The sequence below is a fragment of the Macaca thibetana genome, chromosome 3 (genome assembly GCF_024542745.1).
Source record: "Macaca thibetana thibetana isolate TM-01 chromosome 3, ASM2454274v1, whole genome shotgun sequence".
Classification (NCBI taxonomy): Eukaryota; Metazoa; Chordata; class Mammalia; order Primates; family Cercopithecidae; genus Macaca; species Macaca thibetana.
The window spans coordinates 121,233,227-121,254,821 of NC_065580.1; the positions used below are offsets into that span (position 1 = coordinate 121,233,227).

A 21,595-nucleotide genomic window follows, 5' to 3' on the forward strand; every position below is an offset into this window, starting at 1 on the left:
GCTGCAGGAAACTCAAACTCATCTCTTAATGTCCTCATCCACAAGGCCGAATTCCTCTCTCTAAGGACTTAGTGAAGATTAAACGAGACAGCACTTATGAAGGAGCTAGCAGGGCACAGGGTCAATGCTCAGTAATGGTAGCTAAAATTATCACAGGTGCTGGGCCTAGCTGCCTGGTTGGCCATAAACATCCTAAGTTCTCTGAGAAGATGATGGTCTAATACTTGGCCCGTGTCAGAATCCCCTGGAGGGCTTGTTAAAACAGAGATTGTCCAGACCCCATACCCCCATGAGTTTCTGATTCAGTGGGGCTGGGGTGGGCCCAGGGGTGCATGTTCTCAGGTGCTGCTGCCGGTCAGCCTGGGCCACACATGGGAGGGCTTCCTTCGTACCTCCCCCAGGGTTCCTGGCCAGCCGGCTTTCCCCCCTTGCTGGGCTGCAGGTGAGAACCACCTACATTTAAGCTTTGTACCCCATGTAGCTTTCTGTCGTCATCTTACTGAAACCTATTCCCTGCAATAATTCAAAGACAGCTGTCTCCAACAACAGGCGCTGGAGTTAATGGACAACCAGTCTCAGAAAGTCACATTCAGTCCCTGCTCTCAAAAGGCAGGAGTATTTGCCTTTTTCTAAAATTAGCAGATTCCATTTCCCATCTCAGTGCTCTTCACATGTCTCCTGTTTCATGGGAACTTGTCCCAAAATGCCCTCAACAAAGTTACAAGTGACATTTTCCTTCAGACAGAAGTAGAGCTGAAATAATTACTTGTGGAAGCTATAATAGAATAGTTTCACTAAGACAGAATGAGGAAACTACTTACAAAAATAAAACACATTCCAAATGTTTGTAAACTATGTCAAAAACAAAGAGCAAAGAAACAATATGGGGGGGGGGTGCATGATGAAGTTGGGGGCAGGAGGAAGAGCAGGGGTAGGAAAGCTGAGCAGGGTAGGGGTGGTACAGCCTGAATGTGAGTGAGCAAATGGGATCCTGAGATGCTGGAGAAAACAGAGGAGAGGCAGCAAAGAGCCTCCATGTCCCAGGTGTAAAAGGGCTGCAAAAGGCTAGTGAGAGGTGCCTGTAATGTCACCAGGGGAAATGAGCCCTCATCAATGGCAGCATTGAAGCCTGAGTCTCCAAGGATCACCTGTCTGGTGTCTCTGCATCAGTGCCTCCATCTGCAACCTCAGGGCATTAGTTTCCTGGCCAGTTGGGTTATTTTTGCCTTATTAGTTATTTGTACCAATTGCCTGAAGTTTGGGTCAGATTAAATAGCAGACTGTGAAGATGACCAATTTAAACTGTTACCTGGGGTTCTGGACTAAGGAATAAAACATATCTTTTAATATTGAAAAGATACTCTAATACAGGCTTGTTCCAAGATGAGTTCTCTTCTGAGTATTTTTAGAAATCACACAATGCTAACATACCATTAAAAGTGAGTGAAGAAAAGCAAAATGACTAACTATGCTTGTATACAGTGCTCTCCCAACACACACACACACACACACACACACACACACACACACACACACAGCAAAAACCATCATAGTAGTCCCACCTTGTTGGAGGTTTTGCTTTCTGCAGTTTGTTACCTGTGATCAACCAAGGTCTGAAGATATTAAATGAACAATTCCAGAAATAAACTCTTGGTTAGTTTTGAATCGTTGTGTCCTTCTGAGCAGCCTGGTGAAATCTGCCATCCTGTCCTGTCCCACCATGGACGGGAATCCTCCCTTTGTCCAGCGGATCCACACTGTCTCCTCCCCGGCCTGTGAGTCACTGAGCAGTGGTCGTGGTTCTCAGATGGACTGTCTCAGTGTTGCAGAGATTGTGTTCAGGGGCCCTTATCGTACTTAATAATAGCCCCAAAGCACAAGAGTACTGCTGTTGGCATATTGTTATAATTGTCCTATTTCATTGCTAGTCATTGTTGCTCATTGTGCCTAATGTAGATATTAAACTTTATCACAGGTATGTATACATAGGAAAAAAACAGTGCATATATATACACACACACACACACACATATATATGTGAATGTATGTATATATATGTATATATGTGTATACACACACACACATATACACACACATACACACACACATATATTCAGTGCTGAGGTTTTAGGCATCCACGGAGGGTCTTGAAACATATCCCCCCGTGAATAAGTGGGGGACTACTATACCCAAAAGGTACTCCAATACAGTAGAGTAGTCAGCATAAAAGCAATGAAAAGTAACACGATGACTTTCCCCTACAGCTCCCCTCGCGTAGTGCAGCATGCCTTGGCAATGTGCATCTGCTTGTAACAGTGATAAGATCAGCACCAGGGCCCAGCATTTTGGAAAACTTGTATAGAATTGTTACTAGCCTTATCCAAAGTCAACAGACTACACAGCCAGCAAATTAAATGTTTCACACACAAACCACCTGTCTAACTCACAATTATGGTGGCCCAAAATAACCCGGCTTTATTGGCCAGAAAACACTCACCTCAGCAAAACCCACCAACACTCAAAATAACCTACATGAGATGCTGGGGCTCCAGCCTTAGGGTTTCAGGGTCTGTCCCAGGGACTGGAAGTTGGATGCTGTCCCCTTGTGAGGCAGGGACCCCATTTTCCCCTCCATGTCCTGAAAGGATAGACAGCCACACCCTACCTCTTCCATTCCTCTTATTACAGATACCCTCCTACAACCACATTCTACCAGGGTTTTAAAATTAGGATTATTTTGGTTTTTAAAATGAAGTTTGTTTTCTTTTTCTTTCATATAGAAAGTAAGGAAAACACAAACATTTGGAAAGAAAATAATCACTTATCCCCAAGATAACCATGGTTTATATTAGGTTGGTTTTTTTGGTAGTTTTTTTTTTTTTTTTTAAGAAGCTTTTTGGATAAATGTAACAAAATTTCTCAAATGTTTGAAAAAAATCAGATACATTGCCTTTCTATGTTTATGTATGCACTTTGTACTCAACAGATTAAAGACACACTTTTCTCCATCTTTTGTGTCAATTTAAACAATTATGGGTACGGTGACTCGCATCTGTAATCCCAGCACTTTGTGAGGCCGAGGTGGGAGGATGAAATTATCCAGGCATGGCAGAGCATTCCTGTAGTCCTAGCTACTTGAGAGGCTGAGGCAGGAGGATTGGTTGAGCCTGGGAAATCGAGGCTGCAGTGAGCTACGATTGCACGAAAGCAACCTGGGTGACAGAGCGAGACCCTGTCTCAAAACAAATAAACAACAACAAAAACAACAATACAACCCCCAAAACAATTACATAACACTGTGCGGATTCGACTGTGGCCTCCAGCAAATCAGTGCTTACAGGCTATGGCTTCTCATCTGTGAAAGAGGGATAAGAATAACAGTATTCATTCACTCAGGAGCTTCACGGAGAGGCGTGATGAGGCAGGGAAAGCCTGACAGAGCCTGGACAGCCGGAGCCTCTGAGTGTGGGCTGTTAGAATGAGTCTGATTGCTGTGATTCCCATCTGTTTTCAGCCTACAGGCTGATACGGCAGGTCCTCCAACATCTTTCATTCAACATCATCTTATTATCCCAGGCTGGGGCCGCTGTCTGTGCAGACTGCACCTTCTCGGCAGGTCTGCATAGGTTTTCTCCGGCTGCACTTCTCCCCTCCCATGTCCCCATACTGAGCACGCTAGGGTCACTGGGGTGTCCAAATTGTCCCCATGTGGGTGAGTATAAGTATACCCGCAATGGGATGGGGGCCAGTCCAGGGCTGTTTTCTACCTTAACCCCTGTGCTGCCATGGTAGGCTGCGGCCACCTGTGACCCTGAACTGGAAAAACTGGGTAAATCATCACATTACTTGCTTTTATTAATCTTTCTTAAATGTATATACAGCTCATACTTATTTCAATGTTTAATATTAGTAGTGTTTGGTTTTTATTTAGAAGTGCTTTGGTTTTTATTTAGAAGTTTTGTGATGTTTTGGTGACCAGAAATATGTGCTAAGAACTTAACTCGTTTTTATCAGTTGGCCTATGGTAAAATTGGTTTCATTATCTGTTGTTCTGCATGAAGCTGCGGTTTCCAAAAACCTATCGATGATGTTAAGAGAGGAGGACTTACTGTATAATCATTCATTAGTGGCCATGATCTTTCGAAACACTGGAAATTAAAGAACAAATGTGATTATGTGGGGGCTGCAGAAACTGCAATCTTAAGGCTTTGGGGAACCTTCCCAGGAATGGGAGAGAACGGGGACGGGGTGGGGGGGCCTGAAACACATGGGTTTCTAGGAGGGAGTCCCAGGAAGCCGTGTTTGTAGATCAAACAAGCCTGGTCAGGTGGGGGTGGGTGGGAGGGTGAGGGCCGGCCCTGTTAGCATAAGCAAGTCTGAGCCAGGCAGGGAGGAGTTGGTAAGGGTACCGTCTCCCAGTCACCCCGCCACTGTTCCCTCATCCTGCTGTCTGCACTAACTCTACCCAGAAATACAGCCAAGATGATTGCCTTCTATGTGATATTCTCCAGTCCCAATGGGATCTGAAGGTTTTTCTAGTTCTTAGCATTACCCCCTGTGGCCTGTTTTTTGCTAACTGTTCAATCCTCATCTCACCCCTCACAGGGAGCATGTGCTCCTCCATGCCTGTGTAGGGTTGAAATGGAGACATCTGCTCCCGATTTGTCTTGAATAAACCCTCCACAGGCCCTCCCTTCATGATGGGTCCTGCCGTAAGCTCTGCCGGATGCCTCCACGAGTCGATCTGATCTAGTCTTCAGTGCACACGCTTCACTCCGGCTGTCTGACAGCAGTGCCTCCTCCAGGTGTTTTCCAGCACTCCACAGGTCCCTGAGCACATGAACACCAGCCCAGATCTCACAACGAATGGTCTTAACAGGTTGCATTTTCTTCACGGTTATCAAAGCAACCTCTGCAGGCAACTACTTCTTGGGAAGCAAAGGTTCCCACTGGCTTCTCCATCAGTAGCTTACAGAATGTAAGTTCTGCCAAAGCTACTATGTGTAGCTTGATTCACAGAAGGCCTTATCCACCGTCATGGTATTCCACAGAGCATTGTTTCTGATCAAGGAACTCGCTTGATCAGACACAAAGGAGTGCAACAATGAGCCCGTGCATGTAACTCACTGGTCTTACCATGTTCCCCACTACCTTGAAGCAGCTGGTTTGATAGAACAGTAAAGTAGACTTTTGAAAACTCAGTTACAGGGTCAGAGAGGTAGCAATACCTTGTAGGGCTGGGGCAATGTTCTCCAGAAGGTGTGTATGCTCTCAATGATGTCCAATATATGGTGCTGTTTCTCCCACAGGGTCCAGGAATCAAGAGGTTAAAAGGGGAGTGGCACCATCATTATCCCTAGCGACCTACTAGCAAAGTGTTTTCCTCATGACTTTTATGTTCTGCTGGCTGAGGGATCTTAGGTCCAGAAGAACAAATGATTCCACCAGGAGGCACAACAATGATTTCACTGAACTGGAAGTTAAGATGCCACATGGTCAGTCTGGGTTCGTCAGGCTTTTGAGTCAACAGGTGAGGAAGGGATTTATGGTGTTGGCTGGGTGACTGACCCAGACTACCCAGGGGAAAATAGACTACTGCTCTAGAATGGAGGTAAGGAACAGTATGGGATGCAGGAGATCCCTTTGGACTTCCCTTAGTAAGCCCTGCGATGAAGGTCAATGGAAACTATCCCGACCCAGTCCAGGTAGTACCACTAATGGCCCAGACCCTTCAGGAATGATGGTTTGCATCACAACACCAGGTAAAGAACCACAACCAGCTGAGGTGCTTGCTGAAGGCAAGGGGAATACAGAATGGGTAGAAGACATTAGAAACATCAGCTGTGATGTGACCAGTTACAGAAATGAAAACAGTAATTGTCAATGAGTATTTCCTCCTCATTTTGTTAAGAATATGTTTGTATGTGTGTGTGTATACATATATGTGTGTATATATATAAATACCTTTATTTTCTTTCCTCTTATTCCCTTAACATGGGACATAAGCAACTTGTATAGCAGTGTCTAATTATTGATAATTTTATATCATAGTATTTTAAGTTACAGGATATCAGGAGAGAGTAAACATCAACTCAAGGACTTTACCTTCTCTTCTGGGAAGGCATGAGTGCATTTTCAGTTGTATACAGGACAGCGGTGTCATGCCAGTTGGAATTGTGACCTTGTTTTGTCTTTCTGTGGAAATTACGATTTAAAGATGTGCACATAGGTGGCGAGGTGGCAAGGGGTGAACCTGCAATGGCTAAGCAAGGGGTGTTCGGATACCTGGTGAAACTATTTCTGGGCGTGTCTGTGAGGTTGTTTACCGGAGAGATCAGCATTTGAATTGACAGACAGTAAGGAAGATGTGCCCTCATCACTGTGGATAGGCATCCTATCTGCTGAAGGTCTGAACAGAATAAAAAGGCAGGGAAGGGTGAATGTGTTCTCTGTGTTTGAGCTGGGACACCCATCTCCTGTGCTTGAGCATCAGAGCTCCTGGTTCTAGGACCTTGAGACTTGGATAGAATTTCATCACCAGCTTTCCGGGGTCTCCAGCTTACAGATGGCGAATGGTCAAACTTCTTGGTTTCTATAATTACACAAGGCCATCCTTATAAAAAAAATCTCTCCCTGCCATAGACACACACACACACACACACACACACACACACACACACACACTCATAAATATATCCTATTGGTCTGTGTCTCTGGAGAAGCCTGACTAATAGAGATTCTGGAATAAATATTCCATTAGGGCTAAACCGTAGGGAGGGTTAAAATAGGCCTAATTTTAAGAAAATCTTCATTATCTTTCTAATGTTTTGAATTTGTTCAGAAAATAAAACATACATTTAGCCATGGTCTAATTATTCATTACTTTAAGTCTACAAAATTAGCTTTCCCAGGATGCAACCCTGACGGCAGATCCAGTGTGGATGTTTGCTGCAGTAAAACCCAGTTCATGGCTCTCTCTCTCTCTCTCTCTCTCTCTCTCTAATTTGTGTCTGTGAGAAGTGGCAGGAGATACATCCAAGGAAACCTGCTTGAAGGTGCAGCTGCTTCCCCAAAGCCTCCATAATCCCAAGCTCTGGGTCATCCCCTGAGTCACAGCATGACTGCAGGGCAAAGGCTTAAGTCAGAGCCATGGTGTCCCGGCGCTCAGCTGGCCTGCTGAGACTTGGAGAGAGGCTTCCAATTAACACTGCTGGTTTCTCTGAAGCAGCCAACGAGTGGCCACTCCAAGTGTCTCAACTAAACTGGACCAGTTTAAGACCAGCCACACTGGCTGAAGCATTCCCAGACAACATCACGGCTTATTTACTTGTGTGTTTCATCATCACATGGAAACGTGGGCACTTGCTGATCTGCAGGGGCTGGAGGAGAAAATGATCTTTCCCTTGTCAGCCAGGGGCATGGCTCAACGTGCCATCTGAGGCAGTTCTCAGCCTGCCATCTCAGGAGTCGTGCCTGCCAGCGTCAGGGACTGCGTCTGCAGGGGGTGGCATGAGCAAGCCTGCTGGTCCCGGCTCGGCTATCCTGGAAGAGGCCCTGAGACACCCGTGGAGAGCGCTGGGGCACACACAGGAGCAAGCACAGTGAAGTCCTGAGTCTTTGACGTGCATTTGCTCAGGACTCCAACCCAGCAGCCCCCGAAACTGTGAGACGCGCTCTGCGCAGCAGGGCAGGCACTTCATTTTTACAAGCTGTAGGGGGCACATTTTCAGCACTCTCTCAAAGGCAATACACACAGTTCTTCAATTTCCTCAGAAAAAGGAAGAAGACAGAAATTGCTCTGCATCACTTATGTGAGTGTATGAGGTAGAAAATTAAACATTTTCTTTCTCACTTTTTTTTAAAGATGGAGTCTCACTCTGTTACTCAGGCTGGAGTGCAGTGGCGCAATCTTGGCTCACTGCAACCTCCACCTCCCAGGTTCAAGCAATTCTCCCGCTTCAGCCTCCCGAGTAGCTGGGATTACAGGCACCCACCACTGCGGCTGGCTAATTTTTGTATTTTTAGTAGAGACGGGGTTTTGCCATGTTGGCCAGGCTGGTTTTGAACTCCTGACCTCAGGTGATCCGCCCGCCTCGGCCTCTCAAAGTGCTGGGATTACAGGCATAAGCCACTGCGTCCGGCCTAACATTTTCTTTAAGGGTTGTGTATTTGACAACACAATCCTTATATTTTTCTGACTTTTTAGAAATGAGGGTTTGAATGACTTCATTTCTCCAGTTTGACTGAATCAGGGAACCTGCACCGATCCATCTACAGAGGTCTGTGGACAGCAGCAGGAGGCAGGCTGAGGGCCAGGTGTGGCCCCATGAGGACCCTGAGGAAACCTGGCGCCTACATGTGTCTGTAAGAAGCAGCTAGTATGCATCCCACACTTCCTTTCATGCAGTAAAACTGGTGTTGCCTTATCTCTAACTTTTTTAAAAAAGAAGAAATCAAGATTTTAATGCACAATCTTCTACATTTTAAATTGTGGCTATTTTCATAATAATCAGGGTCTGCTGACTCCAACCCAGCAGCCCCTGAAACAGTTCTAAATATTCTACGTGTATTTGCATGTGTAATTCTCAAAAGCACTTTTTCTTTCAATATGAAGAAACTCAGGTACAGAGAAGTTAAGCAAGTTGCCTGAAATCACCCAGTAACAGACCCAAGCCCTGAGTCCATGCAGCCTAGCTTTAGCCCCATGCTATGTACTTCTCTGGACAGTGCAGGACAGTCAGCACCCTTTCTGCCCCATCCCCTTTGTGGAGCAACCTGGTTGTCTGGGAGATGAACCCTGATTATCCAATCGAACATGGTAATCCTGTCCTCCTCCCTGACGATTGATCAGTGCATTCTGGCCTAGGTCAATAGGTGTGTGGCACTCCCTCAGCTACTGTGATTGGTTCAGGAACTCACATATGGCTGATTTGGGGTAAGTGAGCTGAACCAACCCCTATAGGTGCAGTATAGGATCCCATATATATCTCTGTGCATTAACTCAGCTTGAGTGGCTTTTTTTTTTCAGGCAAAGATAAGCTGATTCACCACCAATCCCACTTCTAGGTATATATCCCCAAGAAATGAAAGCAGAGTCTCAGATAATTGCATACCTGTGTTCACTGCAGCATCATTCACAATAACCACGAGGTGGAAACAACTTAAATGTCCATTGACAATGGATGGATGAAGAAAATGTGGTCTATACACATATTTGACAGATATTTAGCCTTAAAAGGGAAGGGAATTCTGTTATATGCTACGATATGGATGAACTTCGAGGAAATTGTGCTAAGTGAAATAAGCCAGTTGCAAAAAGACAAACAGGCAAAGGGGAGTTGCTGTTCAGTGAGTAGACAGTATGAGATTTGCAGGACGATGAGGTCCTGAAGATCTGTTTCACAGCATTGTGAATATACTTAAATCTACTGAAGTATGCATTTGAAAATGGAAGGAATGGGACATCTTATATTATTTTTTTTAAATCACAATTTAAAAAAGCATACTGATGCAGCAGCTTATTCAAACAATTTGCCTGGGTTGAGCAAAACAAGCCTAAGTGAAACACAGAGGCTGCCAGGCCTGAGCACAGTCTCCTGGGCCCTGCTGCCTGGAAAGGATGCAGCGCGGTCTGTGGTGACGGGTTCACACTCAGGCTCATTTTCCTCATTTTTCTCTCTATTAGCTGGGAGAAACCAGGGACAATATGGCAAGCTTTCAGACAGATAGAATTCATTACATTACAACTGTGTGAATAACACTGATTTCAGGAGGAACATTTAGAAGTTGGTCCATAGAAAACACCTTCACAGTATTCTAACAAGCACACAGAGGACAGAAAAAAACAAGTGTTAGCTGATTATGGATTGTCTCCCAAGTGCCAATATTTCAGAGGTAGGTAAGACACAAGACAGGTTTTGTGTGTGTGTGTGTGTGTGTGTGTGTGTGTGTGTCTAAGTGTGCACATGCATTCACAAATGCTTGAAAGACCTAAGTGAAGGCTGAAGAGTGCCTGGGGAAATGGGGAGGAGGAAGAGAAACAGGAACACTTGATTTCAGGATTGTGCAGAGAATTGCGGCCCTCACTCATCCACAGGGTTCTTGGCTTTGCTGTGCCTGGGGCTGTGGTATTCAGAAGCAAGCTCAGAAGTCTTACCAGAGCTTCAGTTGCTCCATAAACTGTGGGGGCAAGGAGGAAATTCAAAGTCAGGGCAGAGGCCGAATGCGCGCAGGAATGGTGGTTCACATACAGTGTTGGGCCGGTGTGGGCTGCGGCCAGCTTTGGGCAAAATCAGCACAGTTGGCCAGAAAGGTGGCAGGGCCCAGGCATCCAACAGGGCCAAGCCCTGGAGTCAGAGTCCGGGTCTCCCCTGTGCATCCGCCTGGGAACAACAGAAGCTCTCCAGCCTCTGTCGTCATCGGCACACAGGCTGATGCACACCAGGTGCTATGCGCTGAACCGTGTTCCCTAAAAATTCATATGTTGAAGTCAGAACCTCCAGTACTTCGGAATGTATCCTTATTAGGATAAGGTCTTTTAAATGATGTTTAAGTTAAAATGAAGCCATTAGGGTGGAGGCCTCATCCAACAGGACTGGTGTCCTAATAAGAAGAGAATGTTAGGACACAGACACACAAGGGAAGACCCGGGGATAAGGCAGCCATCTGCAAGTCAAGGAGAGAGGCCTCAGGAGAAACCAGATCTCAGACTTAACAGCCTCCAGGACAGTGAGAGGATAAATTTCCACCCAGTCTGTGGTATGATATCATGGCAGCCCTAGCAGACTAACACATCAGTGCACTGTGTTGCTGTGATGACAATATTAAAGTAATTGAAGTCCAGGACAGTGTCTGCGGCTTGAGAGGCCCACACATGGTGACTGTCTCAGTCTCTGTGAGGTCCTCTGATCTCCCTTCCTCTGGAGTCAAGCCCCTCCTTCCTGGTATTTTTGCACAGCCCCATACTTGCTGTTGGCTGTGGGTTCAGGTGGGCTTGCACATGAGAGATCCTCCCACAAAGCTCAAACAGCACGCGCCACCTCCTCCGCTTTCGCCTTCCTCCGTGGACACAGGGAATGGCTTCCTGGGGAGATCCGAGCAGGGTTAGAGCCTTGTAGCCCTCTCCACAGACTAACAGGACACAGAGTAGGGAGGAGGGATAGTGAAAGTTAAGCAGGTGCTTGGGACCAGACCTGCAAGGTTCAAGTCCTGGCTTAAATATTAACTTGCTTTTGGTCGCAGACAAGTTTCTTATTGTCTCTGTGCTGCCGTTTTCTTATTTGTAAAATGAGGATGATAACAATAGCAGTGACCTCATAGGGCTGTGGTATAGATTAAAGGGTTACTCCAGGAAAAGTGCATGGGAAGGGGGTGCCGCTTTAGCCATCATCACTTCCTGCCCCAACCCCACTGGGAGCACATCTATGAAGACTAAGACCCCTGCCCCTCCATGGGCTGAGCCTTCCTGTAGTCCCACTATACAGCCTGCACCCAAGCAGAGGCCGCCTCCTTCATGGCAAGGTGCCTCCTGGCTAATAAATAGCCAGATGGAGGCAGACATAAGTGCAAGGGCAGAGATGAAAGATGAGGTTTGAGTTTACTAACATGGTTGATTTGGATTTCTGCCCTATCTAACTATGGAAGACTATCCATTTAAACAATTAACTGGCCATATTCACTTTAATCTTTAAATCTCTTCCAAGTCATAAATTAGGCACCAAAGAAGAGGACTGACAATAATTTCTGGGAGGGCAAGGTGGACAAGTTCAGAATCCTTGCAAAGCCCACCAGTGACCGAAGAACCAGGTTCAGAGATATGTTGCGTGTGGGGTGGGGTGGGGGTGGGAGAGCATACTGGCAGCAACAAGCTAACAAAGGCGCATACTGTTCTTAGCCTCATATCTTAATACACGTGCAGGCACACACACACACAGTGTATACACGTTATGTATGTATATTTGTACATAAGTTACAAATGTATATAGATGTGCATGTATGCATGAATATATACATACATGAATATGTATACCATCTGTAGGCATATATGCATGCATGTGTATATATACATACATATTTTGTATAGATGTTTAAGATACACTATGTGTGCACATGTATTGTGTGGGTATGCATACATGCACTGTATATGCACATGTACATGAGTCTATATATGCATGCACCATGGGTGCACATCCATGTATACACAGGTATGTGTGCATGTGTACACATACACACAAATCCCTTTTTAGACCTACTAGTCACACTGTAACAGTAGAAGGGGAGTCAGCCATCTGAGCACAGACCCTTCTTAGCTACGTGATCTTAGGCAAGTCACTGGACTCTTGACTCACTTTCCCCTCTTTGTAAATGAGAGAACTCAATCCTATAATTACAGTCGCTAAATTGTTGTATGACTAGCTGCAACATAATATTGGCATAAATGCAGCAAAGCCTCAATGTTAACTTCTTGTATGTTTCTTTCTATTCCCTTCAACGCTGTCCATCAATGGGATAATCAGGGTTCCCCCTTGTGGCTGAAATGTGCAGGTAAAAGTCATCCAAGAAGCTCTTGTCTTAAATAAGCAGTCCCTTCGGCTGCTCTCTAACCTGGCAGAGAGGGAGTGAGGGTCAGTGGGCAGCTGGCCACTGCTGCAGTGGAGCCCAGGACAGATGCTGCCCTGGTGCCTGTCGCTGCCTAGCCCCAGCCAGGCAGCTGACTAGAGCCAGCAATCCTGGTCGGCAGTTCTCAAGCCAGCCTGGCGCGGCAGAGGAGGTGGGCTGACCCCGTCTCAGCTACTTTTGGTAAACATGGTTTAAATAACACACTCATGCTTCTTTGGCAGAAGAAAATTAAGTGGAGAAATTACCTTTGTTTCCTCTTGAAAACTTGGATGAGGGAGAAATAGTTCCAAAGGTTGTATGTGCACTCACATCCCCACATTTTCACTTCACAAAGGATGCATTCAGATGACTATTAAAATGCTGTGACCAGCTTTCTTTCTCCTCAGATCAATACAAAGCTTTATCATTAGGGTCATCAATTTTAACACTTAATGTTCTCCATTTAAACAATTTCCCAATTAGCTAGAATGGAGTTTTACTTCTCAATTAATTTAGGATTTGTTATTAAAACCTATATTTTGCTAACTTTCCCATTCGATTTACAGTACTGTCAAAAAGTAATATATATCGTTGTGTGCATGTCTTATGCATATATACACATATACATACACATACTTGCACAGGTTAAAAATGATGACAAAGGGATGGAAGGAAACTTGAGGGTGATGGATGTGTTTATTCTCTCGATGGTGAGTGATGGTTTCATGGTGAATACAAGTGTCAAAACTGATTATATTATATACTTTCTTTGTACATATGCAGTTTTTTGTGTGTGAGTTATACTCCTACAAAGCTGTGAAATATAAAAAATAGCATAAAACCCAGAAATCCCCATCAATGTTCTTCCTACACTTCACCTTGCAATATTAAATGGAGACTTGTAATTTTCCTACTAGAAGCTCGTCTCAATTTATAACCATTTACTATTATTTTATATTTATTGAACTTAAGTAACTCAGTCTTCACATGTAAGGTTTCTGCTATGGAGCCTGAAGATTCCAAATGTAGGCCACTTATGCAGTGAGTGACAGTTCCAGCTCATCAAAATGTCGCCCTCGGCCTGATCGCACCCAATCCTCACTAATATGACAATGACAATGTAAAGGGGCAGAATGGAGCCAGCAGACATGAAAGGGAATCTGCCTTCCAGGGCATTCCCTGCACAGCCCTGTCAATACACCACTGTGGGTGCAGATTTGGGGTTTGCCCATAGGAAAGACCAAGTGGGAGAGAAACGATTGAGAGAGAAGGGCCAAGTGGAGGGTGCAGGGATGAGGCAGAAACAGGCCAGCGATACAAACATGCTTACTTCCACCAGCAACTACACTTCTCTTGTTGGAACAGCAGCTCTGTAAGTTTGTGCATCTGCCTCTCTGGTCCTCTCAGGGTCCTGACAATAGGACATAATCACTTTCCCTTTAAATTTCTTGTTGGAAAAACATGAGCCTGAAAATACTGGATTCTCAGCCTGGGTGTCAGCTGTGGGATTGGTGGGCTCCGTGGCACATGGCAAGTGCCGGCCTGTGTTCAGGGAGCACCTGCTGCCAAGCTATGCTCATGGCTTACTTGAAGGATGTGAGTCCTTTGGGAAGGCTCTTTAGACATGCCAGGAAGAACCAGAATTTCAAGCCAAATCTGACTTTTAATACTGGCAACTTTACCTGGCAGAGAGGATGCATGTGTGGGCTAGACATGGCAATCTGCCATCCATTTCCATCCTGTGGTTGATGATTTGTATGATTCAGGATGTCTTTATATTCCTCCCTACTACTTCTTATTCACACAAAACATACAGGGAAAGGATGCATCCGCTCTTTAAATCTTGTCCCTTATGGGCCAAAGAAGAAAGTACGATAGATATTGGCTATTCCATTTGTGTTCGGGTTTTATGTTTTGGTTATTTTTTCTCCTCACTTCCTGCCCTGAAGCCCTGTAGCAGATTTATCAACCAGGAAACAGTGTGTCCAGTCTAAATAATCTCAATAGATCTAATCTCTTTTGGGGGGTGGGTCTTTTTTCCCTTTACTGAAAAATACACTCAGAGCCTTCTTTTACGCAGCTTCGTTCACAGTAATAAAAATTTGTCATTTTCTTAATAAGAAGGAAAAAGAAGGGTTATAATACAAAGCCTTTAAGGGTAAAATCAACACAGAAGTAACAGTAAATTTAAATCACAAGGCTTCCAGCAAAGGGAGTTATTCGACAAAAGGGTTACCAATTATGTGTTGCTATTGGTGACAAATAAAGCAAAGAAACCAAAAATATACAGATAACTCCTGAGCTTCATTTTATTTAATACTTGAACCTCTGTCTTCACTGAAGTGTTTGAAGTTTGCTTGTTGTCATTTTACCATGGTGACTAATAAGGTGCAAAAGCTATTTTGGGTTTTTCTCCTGCTCCACATTCCCTGGGTATGAAGGATGAAACGGTTAACACACACACACACACACACACACACACACACACACAAAATTCAAAGAAGCTGGAGGAAGCAAGTGCTCTGTATGTGGATTAATTTCTGGGTCTGGATAATCTGTAATTGGTTGTGATGATTCAAGACATCTTGAATACTTGTTTGAATGGCCCTCACTTTCTCTTGTAATTTTTGGAAGATGTACTCTTATGCCTATGGCAGAAAAGTTTGTTTTGTTATGGGAAATGTTAGTCTGCACGTGGAAACGTTTTGAATCACATTACATGAGCTATGGAAGTTGTGAACAAACTGTATCATATTATGGATCCAAATTAGCATGAAAACTGTGAAAATTAGCAGTTGATAAGCATCACAAACACAGATGTGATGTGTGATTGATTATAATGGGTGCTAAAATAAAATGTCAGTGAGTAAACAGTTTTAAGATTTTTCCAAATTGTTTCATCTGTAGAACTAGGAGTATTTATTTACAAGTAAATGATTTTAGAATCATATGAAAAGGTCAAAAGTACTGGTGAAGTGAGATGGCAAACATTATCATATAAACTAGCTTGCATTTTAGAAATCACAGCATGCTCAATTGTCCACTGGCAACACAGTCTCCAGGGTGAAACTAAGAATCTAAGCCAACTATAGTTGAAAAACAATGCACAGTTTTTCTTTTACCTTAGCACTTGCTACAGAATTGGTATTCCCAAGGGATTATTCATGCTATCAACTTGTCTGCATGTCTCTAGTTAGAAAACGTGAGCTACCATCTTTTGTGGATAGGGTGTATGACATGATGGAAAAAAGAAACAGACATGGCTCATAAGGAGAAGAAATGACCTGCAATAAGGGATAGGTTCTGAGCTGAGTCAGAAATGAGAAACTTTCTGAAATGCAAGTGCTTTGGGAAAAAATGTTTCACCTAATTAATTTGTCTGATTCTTAGAAGGCTCTAATGCCAGCACAGTGACAAGTTACATGTAAATCTACAAAACTTGTTCATCAAATGGCCCTTGATTCTATACAACATCTATCAGGCCATCTCTCATGGAGATCACTAGAGTATTGTCAAAGATCGACCACTCACGTCTTTGGCTAACTTTATGATCAAGTAAATTGGGAGTGCCATGTTCAAATTCTATTCACCCCATGTAAGCTGACTTAGCCCTATTGCCTTTGTTTTCCCCCACCACATACCTCTGTCCCCTATTTTTACTCGAGTTTGATATACTTACTGCATCATATTTTCTGCCTCTTGAACCATAGTGAACTATGAGCAGTATCACTTTCCCCTGTTCCAAGGATTTGCCTAGAGATTTTCTGTGCCCATCTTTCTTCAGCATAATAGCTACTTCTTACACAAATGCTTATTGCTGTAATTATATACAATCTTCTACAATCTTTAAGTCTGGGATATAAATCCTAATGCTTTCTCCAACATTCAGGTAAACATTACCTTTTCTTGTTTAGACTTTCCCCACTTAATGATTTGAGGTCAAATGACTGCTACTTATCAGACAAAAGTCCTTTATTTCAATGAAAAAAAAAGGCCCTTTCTAACTTGTTCTATGCTTCATTGTGAGTAATTTCTGTAACTTTCTGGTTTTTTCACCAATACATAGCACTTACATATAGCTTTGACTTATATTTCTTTATTATTAATACCAATGTAAGCTGTGATAATTCCTTCATTAGTCATAGCTAACATTTTCATTGTGATCAGCCTGGCAACAGTCCTACATGTCAGGAATACTTACTGATTCTTTTTTTTTTTTTTTTAACTTTGAGCAATAACATTTAAAAACATCTTTTAGAGAGAAACATGACAAGCTTCAAATGCATCTGCATAATAAAAGTTAATCAAAGCAAGCAAGAACTAGTTGTCTTTTTATCTAAAGCCTTGAATTTTAACATATGACTATTTTTACCTACTCTACCTGTCTTGGGACAATGCAGCTGAGGTGACTAGCTCTTCGTAACTGGGTGAGTTTGTGCCACTGCAGAGGGATCTCACACTCAAAGAGGAGCCGGCAGCACCTCCGCACAGATGTGGTGGTCACACCCTCTGGTATCTTTATCACATGTACAACACTTGGGACTAGTACTTATCAAATGGAACCATCTTTACTTCTTTTCATGTGCCTGGGGAGCCACAGGTAGTAAAATCCAAGGCCAGAGGTCATGTGCTTGTTATTCACTCTTATAGCCCACAAAACTGGTGTAATACCTAGCATCCAGTAAGTACTGTGTCACTGTTTAGCGAATAAATGGGTGAAGAAATGAACAGAATAATGCATACAATAGAATAATGAAGAGAATCATAATATAGAATAATGAATAGAACACTCTTCTTCTCCCGCTTTTTTCTTTTTAGTGAACTATGTAAAATGGCGAAGTACACAGTAATGGGAAAACCTCAAAAACACAAAAACATTGGGTCCTATGTATCACTGAAAGAATAGTATATATCAGTTGTGAGTTCCTACTAACTATATTTATAGTTCATGTTTTTAGGCACTTAGTTTTATCAGGTAGACAGAAAGTTTCAGTTCTATCCAAATTGACTATACTGGTCAATTTATGGACACAATCTAGTTTTAAGAAAAATGGGCAATAAAATCTGGAATTGAATATCCAATAAGAAAAATACGAGTTAATAATGAATTAAAATAAAGCAGAGTTCTTCACAGGAACATTTCCAAGTATCAGTGAATTCCAGACAGGGGAATATTATCAACCTAAAATTTGCATATAAAAGTCTTCACCTCCTTCAAAAAAATATAAACCTCAGTCAAACAAATCTCTGTTATTATGCATTTATATGTAAATCCCAAAGGAAGAAAATTGTGGGTGTACAATGAGCCCTTTCATCCTGAAAGGAGGAAGAACAACAGGAAAATCAGAGCCAGGGCAGAAGAGACACTGGGAAAGGTCCGAGGTCAGGAAGAGGCCCGTCCATCAGAAGCGCTTGGCCTGAGTAGGGAATGATGCACAGCAATAAACTGTGGGGGAAAATAAATGGCAAAATGTGAACGCACACTTGCGGTGAAATAAATATTTGCCATTATCATTCATCTTCCAGCCCCTGGAGATTTAACACTGCATAGCAAGCCAAAGCATATTGTTATTGTTTTCTTCCTTTCCATTTAGTCTTTTTGTATGCCAGCTGTGGAAAGGGCTTATTGACCCAACAGATACGATTCTGTCTCCTGTAAGAACCATATCATAAGCATTACTTCCCTCATGGTTAGTCTTTCAGGTTGTCACATAAAATGATTTGCATCTGATATGAAACCTAAGGTCCTCACAAGCAGAGACACGAAGCAGCTGGTAGGCAAAAGTCATGTATTTCTTACCTCTTGAAAAAAAGTCTAAGTTACTTGTAAAACTCCAGAGGAAAACAGACAATATGGCTTTGTGAAGCCCTCAGTTTCAGATCAGTATATCCCGTCTTGATAATGGTGACACTGGGCAGGCCCCACATATAAACTTAGAGAATACTGGTTAATTTACTGAATTGGAGATGGACATCTACTGCAAGTACCTGTGGAGCAAACTCCTCTTGAGTGCTGCTGTTTTTTCTAGTGGGAGACTGACCCGCGGTGCAAAGGGCTATTACATGAGAGTAGCTTTAAATCTCAGAAGGCCTTGGGAGAGAGGGATTAAAATAAAGAAGGGCCATGCCTGAGTGCACATTATCACCCAAAACCTCCTAAGACAGTTTAGAAGACTATTGTCATAAGGGAATGCCTGAGTCAGAATCTCTATTTACTTCTTAACTAGTAAAACAAGGAAATGATATTTAATAACATCTTCAAACCATTCTTGAAAAATCAAGATGTTTATGCCTTATTTCTGGGAAGGACTTAAATTTACATAAACCCAAAAAGAAGTTCTTAAACATGGTTTTTATGCCTAACCTGAGTTCATGCTACAAGTTAAAGCTCCAGGAAACAAGATACAGTTGTGTTTATTTGCATCAGCTTAGGGCTTGAGCACTGACTCATGAAAATCAACGAAATCTGTTCTCAGGTTTCTTAACTAAATAATTTTACTTCTTTTCACCATTTCTATTCATATTTGTTACTACTTTGGAGTGGTATGTTGATAAATGGTTACTAACCAGCTCTTTGGAGGAAAAAGTTATAAATAGTTATAATCAGTTTTACTTATATAAAGGATAAGTAGCACAAAATTTATAGGTAATAAAATGCACAATACTATTTTTTATGAATTCTGTATTACCAGTTGATTCTCATAGAATGCTTTCATTAATTTTTCCTAGATTCTTTAATCTGTAGCCAGTCAATTATTACTGTTAACAAACAAGTATAACTTCAACATGATGGCATCAGACAGTAAGATGAAAATAAAACCAGAAGGCCGGGCGCGGTGGCTCACGCTTGTAATCCCAGCACTTTGGGAGGCTGAGGCGGGCGGATCACAAGGTCAGGAGATCGAGACCATCCTGGCTAACATGGTGAAACCCCATCTCTACTAAAAATACAAAAAAATTAGCTGGGCGCGGTGGCGGGCGCCTGTAGTCCCAGCTACTCGGGAGGCTGAGGCAGGAGAATGGCATGATCCCGGGAGGCGGAGCTTGCAGTGAGCCGAGATAGTGCCACTGCACTCCAGCCAGGGGGACAGAGCAAGACTCCGTCTCAAAAAAAAAAAAAAAAAAAAAAAGAAAAGAAAACCAGAAAGATGTATGTTGGAATTTTACTCATCTGTCAATCCCATGAATGACTTGGCTGAATTGATCATGGTTTTTGGAAAATGGAGGTACAATTCAATTTTTTCTGCTATTCACAATGTATTGGCTACAGATATGACATACTTTTCCATTTAATCTGCATTATTACATTTCCCAATCACTGTCTTACATCTAGACAATTAACAAGACCAATCAATACCTGATTTATAACATTTGCTAATTCCTATGCTATAAACAGTTTTTCGATGGTTGATTTCCTGCTATTGACATCAGTCACTGCGGTGCTGGGAAGAGATGTGCAGTAGTGCACTGTGATACATTTTTACTATTCTATAGCATTGAATCCTACAGATCTGATATATGTAAACAACCTCAACAACGTCGAAATAGTAATGAAATGTACTAAAATAATTAGGAGGTGATGAGTTTTTAGTATTTGATACCTCTGTTTTTAATATTATTTATTTAATTGTATGTCTGTATAATTTACTTTTTAATAGTGGGTCTGTTCAGCCATTGGTTTGCAAAATTCCTGAAATTTTAACAATCTGCTTTTATGAGCTGGCAAAGTGCTGTTCTGTTCCATTGAGTTGTCACTAAGTTCTTTAATTCTCTCTCAAGTTAGGGACATTGTACCTTGTAAATAAAAGACTAAGAAGTAATTAGCAAAAAGAAATAGGCTCATAAGGTTTTTTTAAAAAAGCTATATATAGAGCTATTGTGATTCTCACTACTTCTAAGCTGCATCCAATCTGTAGTCTACGTTGGGTTGATTTAATGGTTTTCAAGGTACAATAGTAACAGGTTAAAAGTTCAGTTCTGTATTTTTCTAATGTGCTTTTGAGTAGGGACAGATTCTGCTCCCACAGTTGACGATTTCCTTCCATTTTATGAAAAGGCCCATTTGCTCACGACCCACTTCCTGTTTTCCTGGATGCCATGCCTGTCCCGTGGCAGCAGGAACAGCTGTGTGGCTGGCTCTCCTGCCAGGGAAGGAAAGTGGCAAATAAACACCAGCCAAGGGCAAGAATGCTTCCCAGGGCTTGCTCTGAGCGCCACACCTGTAGTGTTTCACTGGTGATTCCCACGACAAACAGGACGCACAGAACTGTGGTTGTGTCACAAGCTTAGAATTAACTGCTTTGTTTTGAAATAGGAAAAGTACTTAGTTTGGGCTCAAATTTGAGAATAAGGCATTAGGAGACTCTAATGAGGACGGGTCCCAATCTAAGGGGCATCAGCCAAATTCCTGTCCTACCTTCTCCAGTTCCATGCCCTCTGCTCAAGTAGCACATGGCTGTTCACCAAGCCAGCAGCCCTTAGTGAGCATCTGGTCCCCAAATGTAGAGATAGGATTATAGCCACCAAATATTTCAAGCTGTGCCACAAGTATTTCTAGACTCACAGCTCCTCTGCTGGATCACTTGCTTATAATATAAATCATTCTTCTTATTATTTTTGCATTGATCAAACTCAAGATACTCTCTTCTAATTCAAAATAGAGAGTTCATTCCTCTCATTTTATTTCCCTGTTTTAGAGTTTCCTTAAAGTTCTTTAGAATTAGACACTTGGTCACAAATTTAAAATCAATTAGCTAGAAATAGTATCCCTTGTTGGGGGATCGCTTAGAACAGGAGACAATGACCTATCTTCCCTTTATGCCTTTTGATCTTTTGTCAATTACCCTGTAAATGTATGCCCAAGGAAAGATTTATTTGCTCAAGCCTGTTGTAGAAAAATGTGTAAGAAAATGACAGTCACTGAATATTTTCATTTTAAAAATGTAAAGTAAATAGAGAATCTGTAATTTGAGCTCCATATGCATTGATCTTTAAATCT

General features: G+C 42.6%; 1 protein-coding gene across 6 annotated transcripts in view; it reads right to left on the minus strand.

Moving 5' to 3' along the window:
- Positions 1-21,595, minus strand: part of COBL (cordon-bleu WH2 repeat protein) — a 306,183-nt gene that overhangs the window by 40,488 nt on the left and 244,100 nt on the right. Inside the window, exon 8 of one of the 6 annotated variants that reach the window (XM_050785611.1) lies at positions 15,493-18,043. The exons of the other annotated variants lie outside the window; for them this stretch is intronic. Coding sequence (XP_050641568.1) covers positions 18,000-18,043 — 44 coding nt within the window. The 3' untranslated portion in view covers positions 15,493-17,999. Of the gene's footprint in view, positions 1-15,492; positions 18,044-21,595 lie in introns of those variants that run through there. 6 annotated transcript variants of the gene reach the window in all.